Raw genomic sequence first — 21,451 nt, forward strand, 5'->3', positions numbered from 1 at the left:
ACTAGCTGCACATTTGCTTTGATAACAATTCAAATTCAATTCAAAAGCTTTTATTGTCATTGTACAGAATACAACGAGATTTATAGTCACTGCTCCAGCGAGTGCTTTGAAAACAGACATATTAAAAACACAGATTAACTCTTAAACAGATCAATAATTATATTAAATGATATTATAATATTATTCTGAAAAGGGCCAATCTGCATTCTGAATACTTTTACTTTTGGTAGGCCTACTTTCTAATATGTTGATGCTACACTGTTGTACTTTTACTTGAGTAACATTTTTGATTGCAGGACTTTTATAGTATTTTTTTTGTATTCCTACATTCTGGTACTTCTACTTTTACTTTAGTGCAAGTTCTGAGTACTCCTTCCCCCTCTAGAAACCATCACCATACACCTTTGAACACCCAAACATGGACCCCTGTGCGTCCCTAAACCCCCGCTTGAGAACAACTTTCTGTGTATTAGTCAAGGGAATCCCGAGATTCTTAATAACAACAGGCATACATGATACATCCTGTCCAAGGGAACTCTGAATTTGTTATGCAATAGTTAACTGTGTGGTGTGTGACAGTGTGGGCACTGTGACACCCCCATTGACAAATCTTTCTTAATTCACAACACTCCATTCAGCCTCAGACGAGAAATATTTGTAAATGTCAAAAAACTCATACTGCCTTGGCTGGAGACTGTCTGAAATCATTACATGGTTTTTCAAAGATGCAGAGATAGCAGTGGTATAATATTGATTTGGATACCTGACAAAGGTGTTCAAATTGTCCAAAACAAAACCTATATAACATAGCCATTGGAGCCAAGTACTATAAAAGGTGATTATATATTAACAACACTCAATAAGCATTTCTCAAAAGGAATATTATTTGTATACTTTATTATATAGTGAGAAGTAGCAGATTAAATTCCATTCAGTCCAACATTGTTCATTTATATGTGACACAATAGTTAATGCATTTAGTCATTGCACTCAATTATACAGTGATGAATCAAATTAAAACAATATTATCAGATTCTTCATTCAGAGATGAGGTTCATGTTGCCAGAATACTTTGTTACATGTTTTTTTTTTTTTATATGTTATGTTATAGCACCAAGGGGCATCACTGAAAAGCCTATATTCACCTGCTAACCACCACCTGTCCTTGGTGGTTAAGGGGATTAAGGAATTACGTATTGCTCAACAGAAATTGGAACATTTACGACTTGATGTGAATAGGGACTGCAGAAACACTCTCAGTATTCTTGATGGAGATTTGATAGAATAATGGCAGGGGAGAAATCTTACTTGTAGCCCTTTTCATTAAAAAACAATTCGAGATAACAGCATCTGTCAGCAACTCAGTGTAAAAGTAGCTGTCTCTGGCGCCCCCTAGTGCTAATATAAAAATAAAACGTTTGGGAATACAGTAATTAATGTTTCCTTCTAACTTTCAGTTACTGCAATTATTGTTCAAGTAAAAAACAATACAAAATACATATTTGGAATCATACTGCTATAAGACAGAATATTGGAATCAAACATGAATGTGCCCACAGATCCGTAAAGATCCCCAAGGTTCGAGAAACTGCCATGAACCGTCGAACACCGGTGGATAAAACAAGCACAACCTTTCCACTTCAAAATAAAAGTCTTAAAAATCACCTCAAGTCGTTGCTAAATGTGATAAATAAGGTAGTGAATGTGTAATCTGTTTGAGCGTTTGTATTGAATTATAAACCAATCACTTAAACACATTATTTGTATTACGGGGTTTATGATTTACACTGTTAAAACTGTAAGAATGGTAGCTTCTCGTTAACTCACCCTGACCTCACCGGGGCTCTTCAGGCACACGCACCCGCCCACGCACGCTCGCTATCTGGACTCCCAGCGTGACGTATACCCTGGCGCCCGGTTAGCTAGCTGCTAAGCTAGTTAGCTAGTTGTTGTTACTAGATCGTTGACATCATACACATCACTCGGTTAACGTTTGTTGTCGGCTTTGGCAATGGACGACGACAGCTACCCCAAAACCCTGTAAGTATCTTTAGATGTCTCACGGTAGCGTTAGCTTCGCCACGGTCGGGAACCGGTGGCTAAATTAGCTAACGTTACCCGCTGACTTTACAACCCTGGCAAATACCACCATACAATACACACATGTAACGCTTTACTAACGCCAAGTACGCTTACATAAGATAACATGCAAACATTACGCATTTCGAATGTGTTTTTAATCTGTACGTCAACCGCGGTGAAGTTGACGCTAGCCTTAACTAACGTTGGGCCATCTTGAAAGTCAAGCTAACGTTAATGTTATAACGTCATATTAGTAACTCACCATACCAAGGTAACGTAAATACTCGAAATAAGCGACGTGCTCCTAGAATATCTACGCATTACAGTCTGTACCACCTCAGTGTTTCCTGGATAATCGTTCAACTGTAACCATGACCAGCGTTCATTACATGAAACCACTCTTTTCCCTCCAGGTATGTGGGAAACCTCTCCAAGGATGTAACAGAGATTTTGATTCTGCAGCTCTTCACCCAGATCGGGCCTTGCAAAAGCTGTAAAATGATCACAGAGGTAAGCAGCCATGGTTGTTTACCGTCATGCATGTCTTTTACTTTTGATGTCTCCTTCTCATGACATTTACATTTGGAGGGTGGCCACGTCAACAATTTATACTTTAACCAATAGTACAAATCCACCGCTGTTGAATACAATACAAATAGACATTGATTTAAGATGCAGCTGCTATATCCTAGTTGTTCTACTAACCACATTTTGAACGTTTGTGTTTTATCTGTCTCTTGCAGCATACAAGCAATGATCCCTATTGCTTTGTGGAGTTCTATGAACACAGAGATGCTGCTGCAGCCCTTGCAGCCATGAATGGGAGGAAGATATTGGGAAAGGTAAGACAATTATTTTGGTCTACAATTGAAATCAACACACAACGGTTTCTGAATTCTGGTTATGATCTGAGTGTGTTGTTGAACATTTCTCAGACTCTATGAACTCTTTGCTTACAGGAGGTCAAAGTAAACTGGGCCACTACTCCAAGTAGCCAAAAGAAAGACACTTCCAGTAAGTGTTCATCAATCATGTTTCTAATCTGCTGAAAGTAAGTTGAACAGGGAGTATTAAATGGTTTCTTATCTTTGTTTGTATCATTTTCTTCATCTAGATCACTTCCATGTATTTGTGGGTGATTTGAGCCCAGAGATCACCACCGATGATGTCAAGGCTGCCTTTATACCTTTTGGGAAAATCTCGTAAGTTTTTATTTTTTATTTATTTTACGCCCAATAAAATAATTTTAATGCAAAAATTTTTCTAAAGTTTACCAATATTAAGATGCTTTATTATATCAATAATTCTCTACATTTGTGCTCTGAAACAACTGTCTGTCTATTATCATGTTAACATGCATACAATATGTATTGTCTTAATTATTATAAATCTGATCATATTAAAAGTATCATGCATTGTGTTGTAGGGCTGCTTGACTATGGCAAAAATCATAATCTCGATTATTTGAGTCAATAATTGCAATTGCGATTATTAAATGCGATTATTCATTGACTTTGAAAACATCCATTTATTGGAGAAAAACAATTTGAACAGTATGTTTAACAGTTGATTACCCTGAACTTTAAATATAATTCAACTGATTTTTTTAAAAATTTATTTAAAAGTCATAATATGAAGAAAAAAAAGAATCATTTTATTTCGATTACGTTGTTTTCGTAATCGTGATTTTAAAATACGATTAATTGAGCAGCCCTATACTCTGCTCCACACAGCTGATATCACAAAGGTTTTGGTTCCTACTAGCTCTTTCTGATCTCATATCATTTCATTATATTGGAATAAAAACAATGGTTTGATATTGTATGAAACTTGATGCACCCTGGTAAAGGGACCACATGGTCGGCCACATCCATGCATGTCATTGCCCCCTCTTTCTCCCCTCTTCTCCTATTATCTCTCCACTGCTAGATATCCAACATACATAAAGGGCCCTACCCAAAATAATAAGATTAAGTAAATTCAAATTAAATGTACCAAACGAGACATGAGCGATCATATTGAGAAAGGGACTCAAACTGTAAAAGGGGAAACAAAAGCTTGCACAACACAGGCCTTGACTACGGATGGAGCATTGATGCTACTCATATTTGCCTACCCCTGCAAATACCTAATTATAATAACACTTTTTGTTTTTGTAATTGTCAGGTAGACAAATCGATGAGCTGGTTTTGGGATTGTTATGCTTTACTCTGGATGTAATCTGGGATTAACAAATGAACACAAAGAGGAAGAGCCCAATGTATCTCTTGTGATCAGTAATGAGAAGTAACGTCTAACACTTTAGAAGGTTCGGGAGGACCAATTCATTTTTGTTTAATCTTGATTTTTAAATTCTGTCAAATTCACGGCATCCATGCATTTAAACACAGTTAATGATGGACCATTATCCCATAAACCAACTCTTGCTATCATATGTTTTGCTTAGTTTAACGTTATTGAATGTATTTCCTGTCAATTATGAACTGCTTTATTTCAGTGACTCACTTGTAGACTTAAGTGCCAAAATGTAGCCTACTCTTGCTTAACTCTGCGTATTTAGGGTATGGTAAGTAAATCATTTGTCAGCATAAAGTAAGCTGTGTGTATGAACCTGATCAGCTTCTAGTTGTGGGTCTCATTGAAGTAATAGCCCTTTGGTTATTTTACAGAAATGCTCATAGGATTGGACAGGAGCTTGAAGGCTAACAGCAAGGAACTGTGCACTCTGGAGACTCAGATGTAGTTTTTTTTCTCTATTTATTCCATTCCTTCCATTTGTCTTTATTTGTAGATGCTATGTATTAACATAATCTATCCTAGATTAACACAACCCAATACTCTATGTTTTCTTCCTAATCTATGTTTAAATTGTCTCATTTTCATAGTGTTGTTTTTGTAGTGCAATGAACCTCTTCCAACATTTCTGAAAATGTCAATTTTTCGAAATTTGCAGCTCCCCAAACTCCATATTGGTGATAAAGAAATGACCAGGGAAAAAAAGAAATCTGTTAACAGGCCATGTATGCCGTTTAATTCCTTTTACTCTCTTTTGCTATTTTCTATATATTTCTATTTGTAGGAAGAGCACCAAGGTCCAATTTTAAGAATGCATGGTAATCTATATAATCTGGTTCCTTTTTGTGAATTGAGATGAGAAACATTGAACAAGAAGTGGTGCTCCAGTACTTCCATTTTACATCTGAAAATATTTAAAAACTACTCTAGACTGCATGTTTTTGTGCTTGTTTTATTGTTGCTTTGAGTTTATATTGCGAGTCAGTGCTCAGCACAAGGTCAGGATAGCTAATTAAATGAATGTAGGACAGAGCAGAGGATTCAGTTCAGTGTGTTATGCGTGGTTCCTTTTTAGTTTTAAGTGTTTAAAGCGGAGAGTGTACTGAAGTGTTTTTGTTTTTTTACGTTTCCCTCCAGGGATGCCCGTGTTGTAAAGGACATGACGACAGGCAAATCAAAGGGGTATGGATTTGTGTCCTTCTACAACAAACTGGTAAGGCTCCAGTGCAAGAACACAGACTGAAGGTTATTTCTATTTTCTGTTTATTATCCTACTTTACTGCATTTACAGTCATTCGAACATCAGTTATCAAAGCCACAACTCCTTGTATCATCTAACATTACATAGTTCCTTCTTAACCATCACCAGTTTCAATATTACTTAAATACAAACTGTTATGTATATTTTAAGAACTGATTTACGGTTCAGATCCACTTAGAGATTCATGATTATCCAGAGAGGTAACTCATTTTGATTTGGATTCATAGGATGCAGAGAATGCCATCCATAACATGGGGGGGCAGTGGCTCGGAGGCCGCCAAATCAGGACCAACTGGGCAACGCGCAAACCACCGGCTCCGAAGAGTGTCCAGGACAGTGAGTCCCTGCATAGCACTGCACACCCACACAGGGTTTCACTTAGTGGGCCAGTACATGTTGCCGTGCAGATTCTAGTCCGACTGAACCATCACGATTGTCGGGAAATCTTTTTGTGTTTTGTTTTTTTACACGTTTACATTTTATTGCATTTTTCCCAAAAAGCCAATTATGCAAACCATAATTAAAGAGGACTATTTCATGTATTTATTTATTTTTTAATAAATGCAATAAAGAAATTAGGTTAAATTGAACTTGAAATTGCAATAACCTTTACAATGCGTTACATGGATCATATTCTTGCCCAGTGTCCCAACTCCACCTTTTTCCTTAGTCATTATCCACATCCAACCAGATGCTGTTATACTCCAAGAGATTCTCACAGTGTCTTTCATTCCTGCAGAGTCATCCTCTCGATATAGTTCCCTATTCTGTTTTTATTCCCCGAGTCACATCTCTAGAGGTTTCCACATGGAGGCCCACTAACATAATGGCTTTCAAGCATAGTGAGCAATTGAACTACTTCCTTAATATTGTTAAAGACAATCACGGACATATCCAAGCAGACATAAAAGTGGATTTGCTGTTCAGACTGTGAGGCTGACCCCTCCTCGCTCCTTTTCCCTTTTAATCATTCACATTAGTTTATCTGGCGCAAGTCTGGCAGTATGCCCAGTGCACTTCTGCCCAGAGCACACCGGATAAGAGAAACACATGTTACCATACCAGGCTCTATTTTGAGCTATAATACATCCCATTTGATTATAAGCAACAATTGTAGCTAACAGATGGGGGTTTTAACTGTAAACTTTGTGTATAAAGTTAGGATCCTCCCTTCATGAGTGTTGTTTGTTTTTATTTCAGATGGCTCAAAGCAGCTGAGGTTCGATGACGTCGTGTCTCAATCCAGTCCACAGAACTGCACCGTGTACTGTGGAGGGATCCAGTTGGGACTATCAGGCAAGTGTCATTTTCTATAAAGATGCATCACCACAGCCCTTAGTCGCGCTCCAGTTATTACTTATCATACACTCAAATAGCTTGAGGACTAACATAACACTGTTTGATTTGTTCAGAACACCTGATGCGTCAGACCTTCTCCCTGTTTGGTCAAATAATGGAGATCAGAGTGTTCCCAGAGAAAGGGTACTCCTTCATCAGGTCAGTCTGTTGCACCATTTGGCCTCTAGATGTCAACACTGACTCAATGACAGGCCGTTCAGGCGATGACTCAGTGTTAATAGCCCTTTTCCTTTTATGTTTGTCTTTACTTTACGTTTTAATAATCTTAAAGAGATCTTGTTTGACAAATTTGCTCTGCTGTTCTTTTTTTCAAGGTTTTCCACCCATGACAGTGCTGCCCATGCCATTGTTTCAGTGAACGGCACAGCCATTGAAGGACACATAGTGAAGTGCTTCTGGGGGAAAGAATCTCCTGATATGGCAAAAACTCCACCTCAGGTAGTGAAAATGTCATTGATATAAAACTGATACGATTTGTATTTAATGGGCATTTGATGACAGGAAAACAGTTGATGGGTAGGAAGAAGGAAGTGCAGCAAATATCTCTTAGAGGTTGGTGGAGGGCGTTTTTACCCCTAAACCATGGGGGACATAGCCTAAACCCAGAAATGGAAACAGAAATGTGATTTGCAAAATGAAAAAAAAATGAACAGACTAAAAATGTTATATTACATTTTTGGCCTTGCAGTATTTGTTGTATTATTTCCTTCTTGAGCATAGTAGTTATATCTAATGGGAGATTTGAAGGATCACCAGGGTATTCTTTTGAGATGGAGCCTTTTGTGTCTGAAAGACTTAAGAAACAAACAGGATGGAAGAAAAAAGTAAAGAAAAAGGTTTTATTTCTCTGTAGGATCCTTTGTGATCATAGTGTCAGACACTTATGATAAAAACCAAGGCCTGTCTGTGGCAAAAACATTGTTAATGCAGGTAGAACTACGTTGACAGTGCGCTATTGCCCTATAGGATTACACTGCAGCCACTTTTGTCGGCTGCAGTCCTCTAATTTGCGATCAAGGCATGTTTTCACTCTTTAGCTCTCCGTCTCCACTCAGGTTGAGTACGGTCAGTGGGGGCAGTGGAATCAAGTCTATGCGAATCCACAGCAGCAACCACAGCAACAGCCACAACAACAACAACAACAGCAACAACAACAACAACAACAACAACAGCAGCAGCAGCAGCAACAGCAGCAGCAGCAGCAGTACGGGCAGTATGTGACCAATGGCTGGCAAGTTCCCTCCTACAGTGTGTACGGCCAGACGTGGAACCAGCAAGGATTTGGAGTGGAGTAAGTTTTAGTGTGTATTCAATTAATTCATAAACAGTATGTGACGACATGGTCACAGCCAGAAGACTTACCTATGTAGTGGACTCTAAAGACATAATTCACAAGCTTTTATATTCTTTTTCCTGTGTTTGCACTAACAAACAAACACCTGGACGGTGTCAGTGTGTTTCTATAGCAACGCAGAATGATAGGAGTAACATGGCAACATTAGTCTGGCTGGTTTAAATTGTGTTCATAAAGATCAAAGATAGAAGTTGTTTGTCTTCACCTCTGTCATTAAGTGCCTCAATTAGCGATGGGGGGTGACTTGACCAGCATTTCTTAGTAGAGTCAAAAGTAGATATTTGATTTATTTCTGATTCATTTCACCACACAGAGTTGATCTGATCAGTATTCAGTCACCACAGTCATACTAACTGGATTTTTGTGGGCTCTTTGCAGGCAGTCTCAGTCCCCAGCCTGGGTGGAGGGCTTTGGGTCTCAGTCGGCCCAGGCCGCAGCCCCCCCCGGACAGGTCATGTCCAACCTGGCCAACTTCAGCATGGCTGGCTACCAAACGCAGTGAGCTGGCCCCAACATAAGTGTAGTACCAAGAGGATGTTGTCAACCCTTTTTAAAACCACACGGCACTCTTTCTATCTGAACACCTGCTGTAGGACAAGAAGGGCAGGGGCCATATTCACAAAGCCTTTGTAGACACGAGTTGCTCCCTAACAACCAGTTTAAGAATTGTGTGTAAATTGTCGGTTTCCATTTCAAATTTTTAAATGTTTATTTGTTGATTATTACAAATTCAAAGTGCACTGGGGTTCCTGAATTAGAGCTAAATACAACAACTGCATTTGTGAAAATAAACATTAAAGGACACAAGTGTTTGGCCCCTTAAAAAACAATTGTAATCCTTCCATAACTCAAAATGTATAACATACACATGTTATTTTAGGGTTAAAAGTACACTTACTAAAAGCCATCATATTACTCCAGGTGCTCACTGGAACATGACGAGGATAACAAGCCTTAGAAACCTCAAACTTTGTAATATTAATATTGAGTTATCAAACTATGGCAATATCAGATTTCTGTTTGCCAATATGCTTTTTAATATTTTAGTGTTTGTTACAAACTCGTCAATATGTTTACTCTATCGTCAAACTTGGGGCATTGGTCTGTCATTCTATACAACGGTGTACAAAATTCCACTCAAGCTTTGCAGTTTATTTTTGTGATTTATGTCAGTTTGTCAAAAATGTTTTTGGTACAGATTAGGCGGGTCAACATGACGACAAACTGACCGTACCCACAAAAATGAACCAACCTGCTTTGGATAGAAATGTGGTGCTTGTTTTAGATAAATATGAAAAAAGCTTTGTGAATAGAGGCCCTGGAACGGAAGTCTACCTTTCCATTATACGTAAAGAAACTTGAGATTTAAGCGGGACATGGTATCTATTGGGTGCATTTTGTGTACAAAAACAAATGTTACATACACATCTCTAAAAGCAAAAAAAATTATGTTTTTTCATGTTTTATATCGGAGTGATCAGCATGTTCTTTACAGACTTTTGATGGGTTTTAGCCTCATTTGTAATCCCGTGTCTCGAAGTAAAGGCTACAGCACGTGCTCACTATATAGAGAAAATATTGTAAAATCAGCTTAACCCCCAATCTTTGTAAAGCTAAATAACTGTGTGCTGAATCTGGGGGCTGGTTTCCTGGAGAGATATTAAATCTTGAATATGTTCTTCCTTCCTGTTGAGGACCTCAGTTAATTTATAGTCATTTCTTTCTATCAGCTGGGAGTTTTTGCAAACAACCTTAGACCAGCCCCTAATGACGAAAACTGCATCATGTTTTACATCAAAATATTGTTCTTTAGTCAATGTCAAGACGAATTGTCCAATGTTTTAGACTAACTATGAAATGGGATGTTTTATTTCATTAATTTGAAGGTTTCCTAAACGATTTGTCAGAGCAACGGATATCTTTCTGAGTCCTCTAAATTTCCTCAGTGTTTGCTGAACATTAGCAGTATTTAAAAAAAATCTATTGCGACAAGGATTACACAAAGACGTCCTGCCATTTGGCTTTTGTTTGCGTATGTGCCATTCTGTACAGTATATCACACTCCTTGTGAGCTCACTCTCCCTTTTTGTTTATTAGACCTTGGGGATTTTTTGTGTAACTAAACAGGGGTCATGTTGGCTGAGGGTGTAAATATAAACATTGATAACGAACCTTCATGAAACTTACGAAACAATGTACATACTGTAGGTAGAAATGTCATCATACAATTGCAGCAATATGATTTGTGAATAAGCCTTAATTGGTGTGTCAGTAAATTCAAATTACATCATTGGCAGAGGCTCCATTGCAAACCAAAATCATTTTCCATTGTAGATTCCCCCATTTTTAAGTTTGTGTGCCATTTTGTAGCAGGAAGCCGGTGATGTTTCAGCTTAGACTGCACGCTTACGACTTGTAATTCATTTGTTGCTTCAAATATTGAATGTAATAGCAATTTGGTTTTATGACAATAATACATATACGTTGAACAATAGAGGTGATGTTTAATAATAAAGGATGAAATCAATTTTCCATTTTAAAAGGAAAACTCAATAAGTGACTTTAAATAAAGGAAACATTTGAACCTGGGTTTTTTTTTCTACATTTATTGGACACTAATAAATTGTATGTTACACCAGCATTCTGAAAGCAAAGCATACGTTTGTACTTTCTCAATGTTACATAAACGAGGCGACATCAAAACATTTCCCCCTTTTTTTTTTTTACCTTTTTATTGGCAGATATTTTGGGTGTATTGAACATGAATGATTCATTTTTTAAAATATGTTTTCCATTGGGTTCATTCTATGTATTTAATGGAAATATGTTTTGTATTTTTGGGCCAAAGAGGGCCTTTATCAGAGATGTTTAGAGTTTAAAGGGGGATGGGGGGGACACACACATTGCCTGAATTGGCAATGGTTTACTCATATGGGCCCATGAACTTGTGTTTTGCTAAATTACAGCATAATTTGTCGTCAGCCTAGGAGTTGGACAAAAACAGGGTTATTATTGGAGAATGAATTCCATATAAACATGAAACATTATTTATTATAGCTATACATCTCACTTAACTGAACGAAGTCGAAAGCTTTTGAGCAACTGTCATAGAACTTGAACATTGATAAACATGAAATGACTAAAGCAAAGCAAGCGTCACTTAGTCTAATGTTAGGCGGTACAACCCCTGCATAATATCAGATTATATTACACAACTTTTCTAACCTACTGTTAAAATAATGTATATTACACAATGTTAATACGTAGAAGTACATCCATGTCTCATCTAAAACATACATTGTAGTTTTCTACATATCTGAGCTTCAACCTGAACCAGTTTATTATATTCACTCTAGGGGAGTAACCTCGTAAGCAAGGAATTTCAAAATTGTTTTTATACAGTATTTACATATTTCCATGAAATGAGTAACTGGAGCAGAGTGTCAAATATATTGTCAACGTTTACCCTATAGAGATCTGTAATAAAGATCCAAAAAAAACCTGCTACTTCCGCTTATCGCCAAAAAACAGGAAAACAGAGATCTTTGAGATTGTGACTTTAACTGACTTTGAACATTGGAAAGTTGTGATGCAAAATACGTTGGCGTGTGATTCTTTCATCCTCACATCTCAGCTGACTTCCATGCAAACCCATTATTCTGTATCAAGCTATTTGCTCATATTTTAGAGTTGAATGTGGATTTAGGGGGAACCCCCAGTCTCCTCGATGACGTCTTAGCCTTCGTCTCTCTGTCCACACAAACCAGGACGCTCCCATCCGAGGCCGTGTCATCACTCTGGATGGGGGTAAACAAAAGTTGAAAATGTTAAATTCATAACAACAAAACAGAGAAAGTCTAATCCAATTTTCTGAAGAACAAAATATCTATGAAGTAAGAAAAGTATAGACATCCATGAACTGATGCACCCTAATATCTTTTAAATAAAGCATTAGATGCATACAACAAGGTTTAGGAACAACTTAATGACGTATTTCCTTACAGTCAGTTTCATTTCGTTCCCTTTAGCTTTCTCTTGTAATCCCAGTTTCTCCATAATTAGCTCCATCCTGGATGTGATGCCCGCCACAGAGCTTTCAAGCTGGAGAACTTGTCTTCCCAGTCTTTCATGGTAAGAGAAATGTTATTTAGTTATTGGTTAAAATCCATTGTAGAGACATTTCGAAAATTGAAGACATTTCATAAATGTAAAAACTGTTTAAACCTTAGAAACTCTTCCTGATCCACAGAGGTAGGACTGGAGTGGTTCTTCTGGTCGTTGGATGTTACAGGAGGCTTCTCCAGTACATCTTTCTGGTAATTTATCCCAAGATTGTTGAGTTCAGCGCTAAGAGCATCCTGACAAATAAATGGGTAGCACTATCATGAACTCATTCTTATAATTGTGTCTTTTATTGAAATAAGTCAAAACTCTGTAGACTTTCACACAAACCCTCTTTTCCTCCAGCTCGATTGTCATCCTCTTTTGTTCGTCCTCGTCTAGAATTTGGTTCCCATCGTGGTCAAACCGTGAGAAGGCCGCAGAAATTTCATGATCAGCATGTCCCAACCTGCGAGATCATCAGAGCGGTGAGGGTTAAGTTTAACACTGAAGTTAACACACTGTTCTTTTTGACATTTGATCACTTACTCTTTCAGAGTTTCTCTGAAGTCTTTGAATTCAATTTCTCCAGATCCAGAGCGTATCGCCTTCTGAACATCTGATATCTTCTCTTTTTTAAGTTTCAACTTTGTAAATGTCTTCATATAGCTCTGAAACACAAATAAAAAGCATATTGTTTGTTACCTGTGGAAAACCTCTCCCATTTTGAACATGAGTCTCATTGTGTTTACCTGTTTGATGATGTCTGTAATCTGGAGCTCATCTTTTTGCGATGACAGCTCCCCCTTCACTTCAGAATATGTGTCGTTTATGATGGCCAGAAACATGTTCTGAAAAACGAAAATATAAGAGATTAGAAGAAGATCATCTTTATCTTTTTAAATCAATCATCTCATGTAACAAAACGACTTACCAGTAGAACAAAGAAAACAAAGAACACATAGGTGACAAAGTAGATCGGCCCTAGAACTCTGTTTGCACGGTCGATGGCATTGTAATCAAAGTCTCCAAGAATGATCCTGAACTGTGTGAATCTACAAAAAATGTAAGAAATAATTGTATGATCAGTCATTCTATTAAAATATTTCCTGCTGATCCACTTCAAACATCTCTTACATGCACTTGACGAAGGTGCTGAAAGATTCAACCTCTGTCCCAAAAAGCAAATATCCAAGTTGAGCGTAGGCGAAGAACACGATGAAGAACATGATGGCGAAGCCCAAGATGTCCTTAGCACAGCGACCCAGTGTGGAGGACAGCTGAGTCATGGTCTTGTTAAAACTGATGTACTTGAAAACCTAAAGATGACATCACACAGTATTTGGAATGGTGCCAGATAATTATCCTTAACTATGTGTTAGAGTGAAATATTTCAATACTTTACCTTGATCCATGCAAAGAACAAGTTCACTGCATTCATGTTGTTGTACTGCATTTGCCAGAAGGCCAGAAATTCAAAATCAGCGTAGATACCGGGTTCTTCTAGCAGTTTGCCGAGCAGGTTGTCCACTTTTATGGTACGGAAAATATTGAATATAACGGCAACGATGGCGAGCTAAGAAGGAAAATAACTGTTATTCTTTGAGACCAAAAGGACTTGTTCGAACGAAATAAAAATGGCATTTTCTTACCATTATGACAACAATATCCAAAATGTTCCAGATGCTATTAAAATAGGAGAACTTGTGTATTCGCAACTCAATAATCTCCTCTACAATGTAGTAGAGGATGAATAAACAGAAGACCATCTCGCAGCCGAGGATGAAGAAGTCCCAGTTGGTGATGTAGCGAATTAGCTTCACGGTCCTTATCTGGTAGGAAGGGATTGCACCACCAGTCGCAGGAAATTCAACAACCAACCTAAAGGAAGTGGATAAAACTTTAGTCAATCAATGCATGGGTATAAACTAATGGGTCAAATTGAGAGGGTCAACGTTGCTCTTTACCTGATGACACAGAACATGTTGATGTTTGCGTTGTAAGTGGAGAAGTCAACAAAGGCTGCTCTGGTTCCTCGGTCGAGCCACAGGTTGTCCACCAGTTCCTGCAGTACGATGGTGCTCTCCTCTTTGGTGCGACCCAAGTCATGGTAGTATCCCGCTCCACTGTATGTGGTCAGCAAGCCCCAGTGGGAAGAACCTTTGATTTCTTTCTCTGTGTGGTAGGTCCACCTGTAGAGGGAGAAGAAAAGATCGCTGTAGTTCTCAAATCTCACTGGAGACCCAAAGTAATCCTGTAAAGAAAACGGTTAGCATCTCACGCGGTGCCGTTGATGAGGCCGAAGTTAAGGTCATCCTCCTTCTTGTCGATGTAAACATCGAAACAGCCAAATATCTCATCACTGAAGTCTTTGTGGACCTTGCAGGAGTTGTTCATGATCTTGATCTGCCTCATTCTGGGGACTCCTAGCAGCATGTTCTCATAGTAGATGAACGACTGGTCTCCACTGTCCAAGGACTGGTTGTTGTACCATTTGGTCCAGTAGAGGCCATCCAACAACGGGCCCTGGGAATACTGTTCATACAAAGAGTGATTGGATTGCGTTTGAAAGGCACACAGAAGACATTTCATATTGTCATTTCTCTTTGAATTTTCACTTTGGTAATAATTATGGAAATGGATTTAAAGGAAAACTCACAGTCCAGAAGTCAGCCATGGTGCTAATGGACTGAAACCTAACTCCACTCTCACTGGCTGTATTCACAAACAGGTCCGTCATGGCTTTAGTGTAGTAATAGGTGCTCGAGCTGGTCATACCGTATGTCACTGAAAGACAACGTAAGCACATTGTTAACGGCCGGCCCTTGATTCCTATCTGGCTTTGCTCAGGCTCGGCTATAAATGTGGCTCTATTCAACAGTCCAAGATAAGACAACTCAAAAGCAGACACGCAAGGCCTTATTGAAGACTTGTTCTTGTTGCTGTGTTTACGGCCCTGCGGTCAAACAGATCTAGATTAGAGGCCGTCATTTGTTTACAGAGAGAACATGCCGGCCTGATGGAAATAGCCTCTTCAAACAGTGTACATCTAGCCCAGACAAAGCAACAATAGATGAGGCAAAATGCTCTTATCGCTAAACGGCAATGGAGCAGTACCCATGTCCTTTTCACTCCTAATGCTCAGCTGGACAATGCTTTCAGGCAGAGGGGTGGGGTGGGCATTTGTGGTAGGCATTAATGCAGGGGAGAAGCTTTTGATGGCAAATCAAATAAACAGTCCAAAGTGCCCTAAGCAGTAACATCGTGACAAGCATTTAACAATTGATCAACAAGCATTTCTGATGCACAATTCACTTAATGGAAATACACTGTGATGCATTAAGGGTTTGAGGCACATTATGGACCATTCATGCAGGAAAAGCAAACCGTTTGTATTTGGAACTAATTTTGATGTAATTTCAACTATTTTCATGATATATATATTTTCTTTGTCTTGTTTCTGTTCTGATTTTATGTAAAGTGTTGAGCATTAGGAAAAGAGCTATACAAATCCCATGTATTATTATTATTATTATTATTATTATTATGTATTCAATCCAGGTAAACACAAACTAAGTTTAAATGCATTTTCTCAACTTTCCTTCGAATATCACATTTCTGGTATTTTTAATATTAATGCAAAGACTTTAATGAAAATGCTTGTTGGACTACCACAACTTCAAAATGATTGACATCCACATTGAAAGTGCAAAATGTAGGACAGTAGAATACTTACAGAGACATATATCCACCAGGAACACCAGATAGACCATTAACTCCCGTAGCGTGGTTCGGACAAAAAGTTCTCTGTTGTTTGAGGTGTTTTCAGTCAAGGTTGTGCCCCACAAGCCTAAGGACAAGTTACAGTGATTTATTTTCTTATGATACTGTATGATTTAACAAGTTATTTTAAAGACCTTTCATGCAAAATAACTTTGATCCGGTGTTGACATAAAGTTGCTTTGCAATTAAAAATCAAGCCTAAATTGACTAGCCAACGAGATCGTCCACAAAAATGTAAGGTAACTAAAATCACATCAGTTGAATTTACAGAACCAGAACCAGAGAAAGTTTCCTGTAAGATAAAGGGTTTTGTCAAGATCTTTGGTGCTATCCATCTATCCATGCTGAGCTGTACATATTACAGAATAAATACTGAAGTAAACTGAATGAGTTCCTACCTTTGATAAAAGAACAGCAGCCTCTTGGTTTCTTCACCAGACTTTGGTCGGTGGATGTTGGTTCCTCTGGGAATGGGCCTGGGGTGTCCAGTTTGTACATGCTGTCCATGGAGCCCTGGAAGAGGGGTTGGGGGTTGTAGATGGTGCTGACAGCTCGAGGCAGGGCCGGAGGAGAGCCACAGTAGCCGTGGTTGACCCAGGGTTCGTTTCCCATGCTGTCCAGCTCCACCTGCCCGGTCAGGTGGCTGTCGGCCCGGTTGTTCAGGCACTTCATGCTGTTACACACCTGTGTGTCCCTCAGTGGACTGCTGGTGTTCAGATCAAAGAGGGAAGGGAGGCAGAGTGGTTTCTGTACACCTGCTGGAGAGATGTTTATAAAGAGTGGAGGACAAAAGCTTTGTTGAGGGAGGAGCTGCTTCTGGAGCTTTTGTAGCCTTGAGATTGAGACCCAACACAGCAATGACGTGCGTGTGTTCTGTTGTGCATGGACACCACAGCAAGGTTTACCAAAACAAAGTCACCTAGATATGGTCAGTGATACATCATTTTCATCTCAGCAGTAGGCAATTTGGTACAATACAATAAATGTACAAACTATGATAACAACCCATCTTTAAACTAGCACTAACGAGCTGAATTATAAAAACACTTCAGGAAATTCATTCTATAGATTTGTATTTCCCTTATATTCACCCATTGATATGCTGGAGCAACATTTGCATAATGGCGGAATAATTCAGCTGCTAAAAGACAATTCAAATAGTTTTGCCCTCTCAATTACTTCCATGCTGAGCACATTGTTGTCACTATTGATTAACAACTCATCCAATAACCTGCTCCCATTGAGGAAATCAATTAATTGCACTTCGATTATTTTTGTTGTCACCAACTGTTTGCGGCTTGTGTCTGAATTAATGAGGAGTGTAATTGCAGTGTCACCGCCTCGTTACCATTACACACTTTTGACTCTGCCATCTATTCATTTCCAACGGGCCAACTGTCAGGAAGCGTTTATTAAGTATGCAAACATTTGCCGTGGCGTTTGAATCATTATGACCATCTGTATCAGTTTTCGGCCTCACTTCTTCAAACAATCCCCAAGCAACACGTAGGCAATATGCATTAAGTGTTGTCAAAAAAGTGTTATTCAGATTAAATAATTAATACTTTAGCTATATTTAATGTATGTCATCTCTAATTAGTTTTTCTATGTATATTCTTATCTTTCTATTTCAAGCAGCTAGAGGCATAAACCAGGCAGAATGGATAATAAGGTGATCTAAAAAAAAAAAACCTATTCCCAATATTATTAATATTAGGATATAATGCATATAGTGTATAAGCAGTTGGTCAGTACAGTTAGTGCTTCTGTAGATGTCCTATCCTTAATGCAGATAGAGTTTGGGTCCAGCTATGGCCGTTCATGCTCCAGCGGCTGTGAACAGAGCGATTACACACAGCCATTACCACACAATAGAGTTTAATTTCTGCCCCCCCTCTGAAGCCGGGGCAGGATCTGGCACACCGGCTTCCTTAATCTGCTGCGGCTTGTGCCACCATTCAAAGTTTTTCAAATTCATAACAATCACTTTTCAGCGGCTGATGATTACCATTTAAAACAGTAGCCGTGTCTCCAACAATGGGCGATCATATGGCAGCCTGGTGCAGCTCCGCTTACATTGGCTTGCCCACGTACATAAGTTTGATACTTTTAAAATCCAATATGTCGTAGAGAACATTTGAAAATGCAATATGGTTGTACTTGTCAACCCCTATTTTAGATGTTTTATTTTGATTCCCCATTGACGTAAAACAGTGTTATCTCAGAGTGCAGGAGCTCAGGACAAAAGGTTGATTTATTCCCCGGGGTGCGGAGCGAGGCAGAGAGCAGACATGACCTGCCATTACTCCTGCTGAGAACTTGACACCCACAACACAAAGGATGTGCTGTAAATGAGTTTTCCTCCTTGACAACCCGTGTTTTTAGGTTGTATTATCACACAATGTGATATTATGGGGGTTAAATGCCAGAGCTCTCTCATAATAAAAGCAATATTTTATTGCAATTAGAGAAGGATGCATATTCAGTAAATTGAACTATTAGGATTTTTAGTGTGTCAGGTTTATATTTTGCAGATTTAAAGGTTTTTAATGATGCAAGGAAATTATGTAATATTCGAAATTTGCTTTCTATAAACTGGCTTACTTATAGCATGTTAAGTAATTACGTACAGTTGACTCCACAGAAATGGAATGGGATGATTCCACTTACAGTATAGGACAAATTATATTCCAAAGAGAACAAGAGAAATTATTTTTCATACAAAATATTTTTTTTATTTTTGATCAAAAAGCTATATTTCAACAAAATAGAAGTCTGCATGTGAAAAATAACATCAATTTTTTAACTCTACAATCACGTACTTACACTTTGACAAAAATAGTTACATATTGACTTTATCAATGCAACTTAGACCACAATGATTTTCTCAGAATCCATTGAACATTGCACAACATTTTTAGGGCCGTATCAAAACAACTGATAGAAAATTCCCTCTTCCTGTATCTTCAGTACAAGCTCATGGGCATTATAATGACACTACGCTTCTGTCATTTCTATAACTTGAAGAAAAAAATGCTCAACATTGCTGGGTTTATTCTAGCAAAAATAAATAAGACTGAAATAGAATTATTTCTGATCATACAAAAACTAGATAAATACAAAATAATGAAATACAAATGTATTTACTGTCTCCTTGATTGAAGGAGACTTTTTCACATTGTCACTCACATCCAACAACATGACTGGTCGTGTGCCGAATGGCAGCAGTTTATGCGTGGAGCTGATGTCCATCGAACTGATAGGAGAAGGACGAGATGTAGTCCTGCTCAGCGGGAGAGTCGTACCTCATGAGGCAGGCGTAGTTCTCAGGCTGCACACAGTCCAACTGCAGGTCCCGCCACTGCCTTTGAGGAGCGTTGTGTCTCCTGGGGTCTGTCAGGATCCGGTTGAGGGCCAGGATGTAGCTGAGCGCCATCTGCAGGGTTTCATACTTGGATAGCTTCTTGTCCTCGCCCCACTGGGGGACCACTTTACGCAAGCGGTCGAAGGCTGTGTTCAAACCCTCCATCCTCTTCCTCTCTCTGGCATTGGCAGCCATCCGTCGCTTCGTGGAGGTCTCGTACTTCTCCGGGCTCTGGGGGTCTGCCTCCGAGGACTCGGATCCGGAGTCGGTGCAGCTGGGTCTCCTAGACTTCATGGTTTCTGGTTGAAGAATCAAAGTTGTATTAGTGTCCAGTTTCAGCTTCAGGCTTCCTCACAGGTCTCCTCAATGTGTCCTTTCAGATGTGTGTAACTCCAGATAGTGGACAGGCTGCAGAGTCCAAGGTGTCTGTGGTCCTGGAGACAGAGAGGGAGCAGCTTTTATAAGATGGAGCTGATGAACAGGTGGCAGCAGGTGGAGTCCCCCCCCCCACCCCCTTCCATCCTTAATATTGCATATAGAGGAACACACCCATGCAGACTCATAACCCACTCTCAGCACACACACACACCAACACACACAACCATACACACACACACACCCACACACACACCCACACACCCACACACACACACACACACACACACACACACACACACACACATGCACATATATGCACATATATGCACATTCAGTACACTCACACACACTTATAAACAAAACCGTAATGAAATTCCAATTATCTTGGGCTGGGCTCTCTGGCCGGGGCTTCACTCAGGTCCATGTGTCACAAACACCAAAATCTACCATCTGGTATCACAACTCACCACAGCTGATTGTGCAAACAAACTTTTAAAGGGCTTAGGGTGTGGGCTTTTACCAGTTAAACATGCTTTATGCTATACAAATCTTAAAATGGACTATTCATGATTTAAATCTTTATTAGTTTTTTTAATTAAACAGAATATCAACAAATGATTTAATAAAATTAAAGTCAGCTATTAGCTATTAAATCTACATCAATGCTTCTAAATTGGCAAATTAAAAAAACACCAAGGCTATTTTGATTTGTTCTTAAAATTCACTTTACTTTGTCAAAGAAGGGATTGAAATGTTCCAACCTTATTGTATAACAATAAAAACATAAGCAAATGTTATTATTTTTATTGCAAGATTTAACAAAAAACTGGAATTGCTTACATATAATGCAGTTTAAGCACTCCTACTATGTTTATTTATATTATAGTGAAGAAAACATGTAATAAAGTAGAGAAAATAATAAGAATAGTCAAGTAGAGAAAATAAAATTGAAGTTTTAATTATTATTTTTGTTCATTATTTACATTTTCATAATTCAGTATTTTAAAAGTTCTAAAATGTAACATGTATTGAAGGGAATGTTAATACAATTTATCATATACTGTATCATTGTTACATTAAGCTGTCATGTGTGTGAGAAATAATTACAATTTAATAATACATTTATTTATACATTTGATAGAACATTTTTGGAAGCCCCTTGGCCTCAGGTCCTTAAGCTTTTATTGAATTACATAAAACATCAGGAAGTGCCTTTCACTGGTCTGCATGTGAAAATAAAGATAATCTGAGATTAGCCCGAGGCAACAGAAGTAGAAGTGTGGCCCATAACCTGAGGGCCTTTAGAAGCACATCAGGGGATTATGGCTCTGACAATATGGACCAAGATGGTGTACAGATTACTGCTCAGAGATTAAAGAGCAGTTTGTGAACAGGTGAAATATGAAGTTCACATTTATACACCACTATGAGGGTCCTAATGAATCACAGTATGTGGGATGCATTAATGTTCCTT

General features: G+C 38.6%; 3 protein-coding genes across 3 annotated transcripts; 1 reads left to right on the plus strand and 2 right to left on the minus strand.

The window, feature by feature from the left end:
• Nucleotides 1-1,651: 1,651 nt before the first annotated feature.
• tial1 (TIA1 cytotoxic granule-associated RNA binding protein-like 1) lies at nt 1,652-10,940 on the plus strand. Its single transcript, XM_079688691.1, has 12 exons — nt 1,652-2,040; nt 2,496-2,592; nt 2,826-2,924; nt 3,042-3,096; nt 3,197-3,284; nt 5,515-5,590; nt 5,866-5,974; nt 6,839-6,934; nt 7,051-7,135; nt 7,312-7,435; nt 8,053-8,288; nt 8,730-10,940. The coding sequence occupies exons 1-12, from the start codon at nt 2,012-2,014 to the stop codon at nt 8,851-8,853; spliced, it is 1,218 nt and encodes a 405-aa protein (XP_079544817.1). The 5' UTR covers nt 1,652-2,011; the 3' UTR covers nt 8,854-10,940.
• A 1,083-nt stretch (nt 10,941-12,023) lies between these two features.
• On the minus strand, nt 12,024-16,907 carry pkd2l1 (polycystic kidney disease 2-like 1; the record flags this gene model as incomplete). Its single annotated transcript, XM_079688650.1, has 14 exons — nt 12,024-12,474; nt 12,576-12,709; nt 12,804-12,921; nt 13,002-13,123; nt 13,205-13,303; nt 13,387-13,507; nt 13,590-13,771; nt 13,858-14,028; nt 14,105-14,333; nt 14,420-14,644; nt 14,734-14,987; nt 15,112-15,239; nt 16,189-16,302; nt 16,634-16,907. 14 exons carry the CDS (start codon nt 16,905-16,907, stop codon nt 12,303-12,305), a joined length of 2,343 nt encoding a protein of 780 aa, XP_079544776.1. The 3' UTR covers nt 12,024-12,302.
• Nucleotides 16,908-19,163: 2,256 nt separating this feature from the next.
• atoh7 (atonal bHLH transcription factor 7) lies at nt 19,164-20,007 on the minus strand. The gene has a single exon (XM_079688705.1). It carries the CDS (start codon nt 19,891-19,893, stop codon nt 19,465-19,467), a length of 429 nt encoding a protein of 142 aa, XP_079544831.1. The 5' UTR covers nt 19,894-20,007; the 3' UTR covers nt 19,164-19,464.
• Nucleotides 20,008-21,451: the final 1,444 nt, after the last annotated feature.

The sequence above is a fragment of the Notothenia rossii genome, assembly GCF_949606895.1.
Source record: "Notothenia rossii genome assembly, chromosome: 6".
NCBI classification, from domain to species: Eukaryota; Metazoa; Chordata; class Actinopteri; order Perciformes; family Nototheniidae; genus Notothenia; species Notothenia rossii.

Excerpts from the sequence above, each read along its gene's own strand:
- atoh7 (XM_079688705.1), bottom strand. The coding sequence starts at position 19,893 with ATGAAGTCTAGGAGACCCAGCTGCACCGACTCCGGATCCGAGTCCTCG.
- tial1 (XM_079688691.1), top strand. The coding sequence starts at position 2,012 with ATGGACGACGACAGCTACCCCAAAACCCT. Across the intron at positions 6,935-7,050 it reads GATCCAGTTGGGACTATCAG|AACACCTGATGCGTCAGACC; the intron begins GCAAGTGTCATT and ends TGATTTGTTCAG. Across the intron at positions 7,136-7,311 it reads AAAGGGTACTCCTTCATCAG|GTTTTCCACCCATGACAGTG; the intron begins GTCAGTCTGTTG and ends CTTTTTTTCAAG.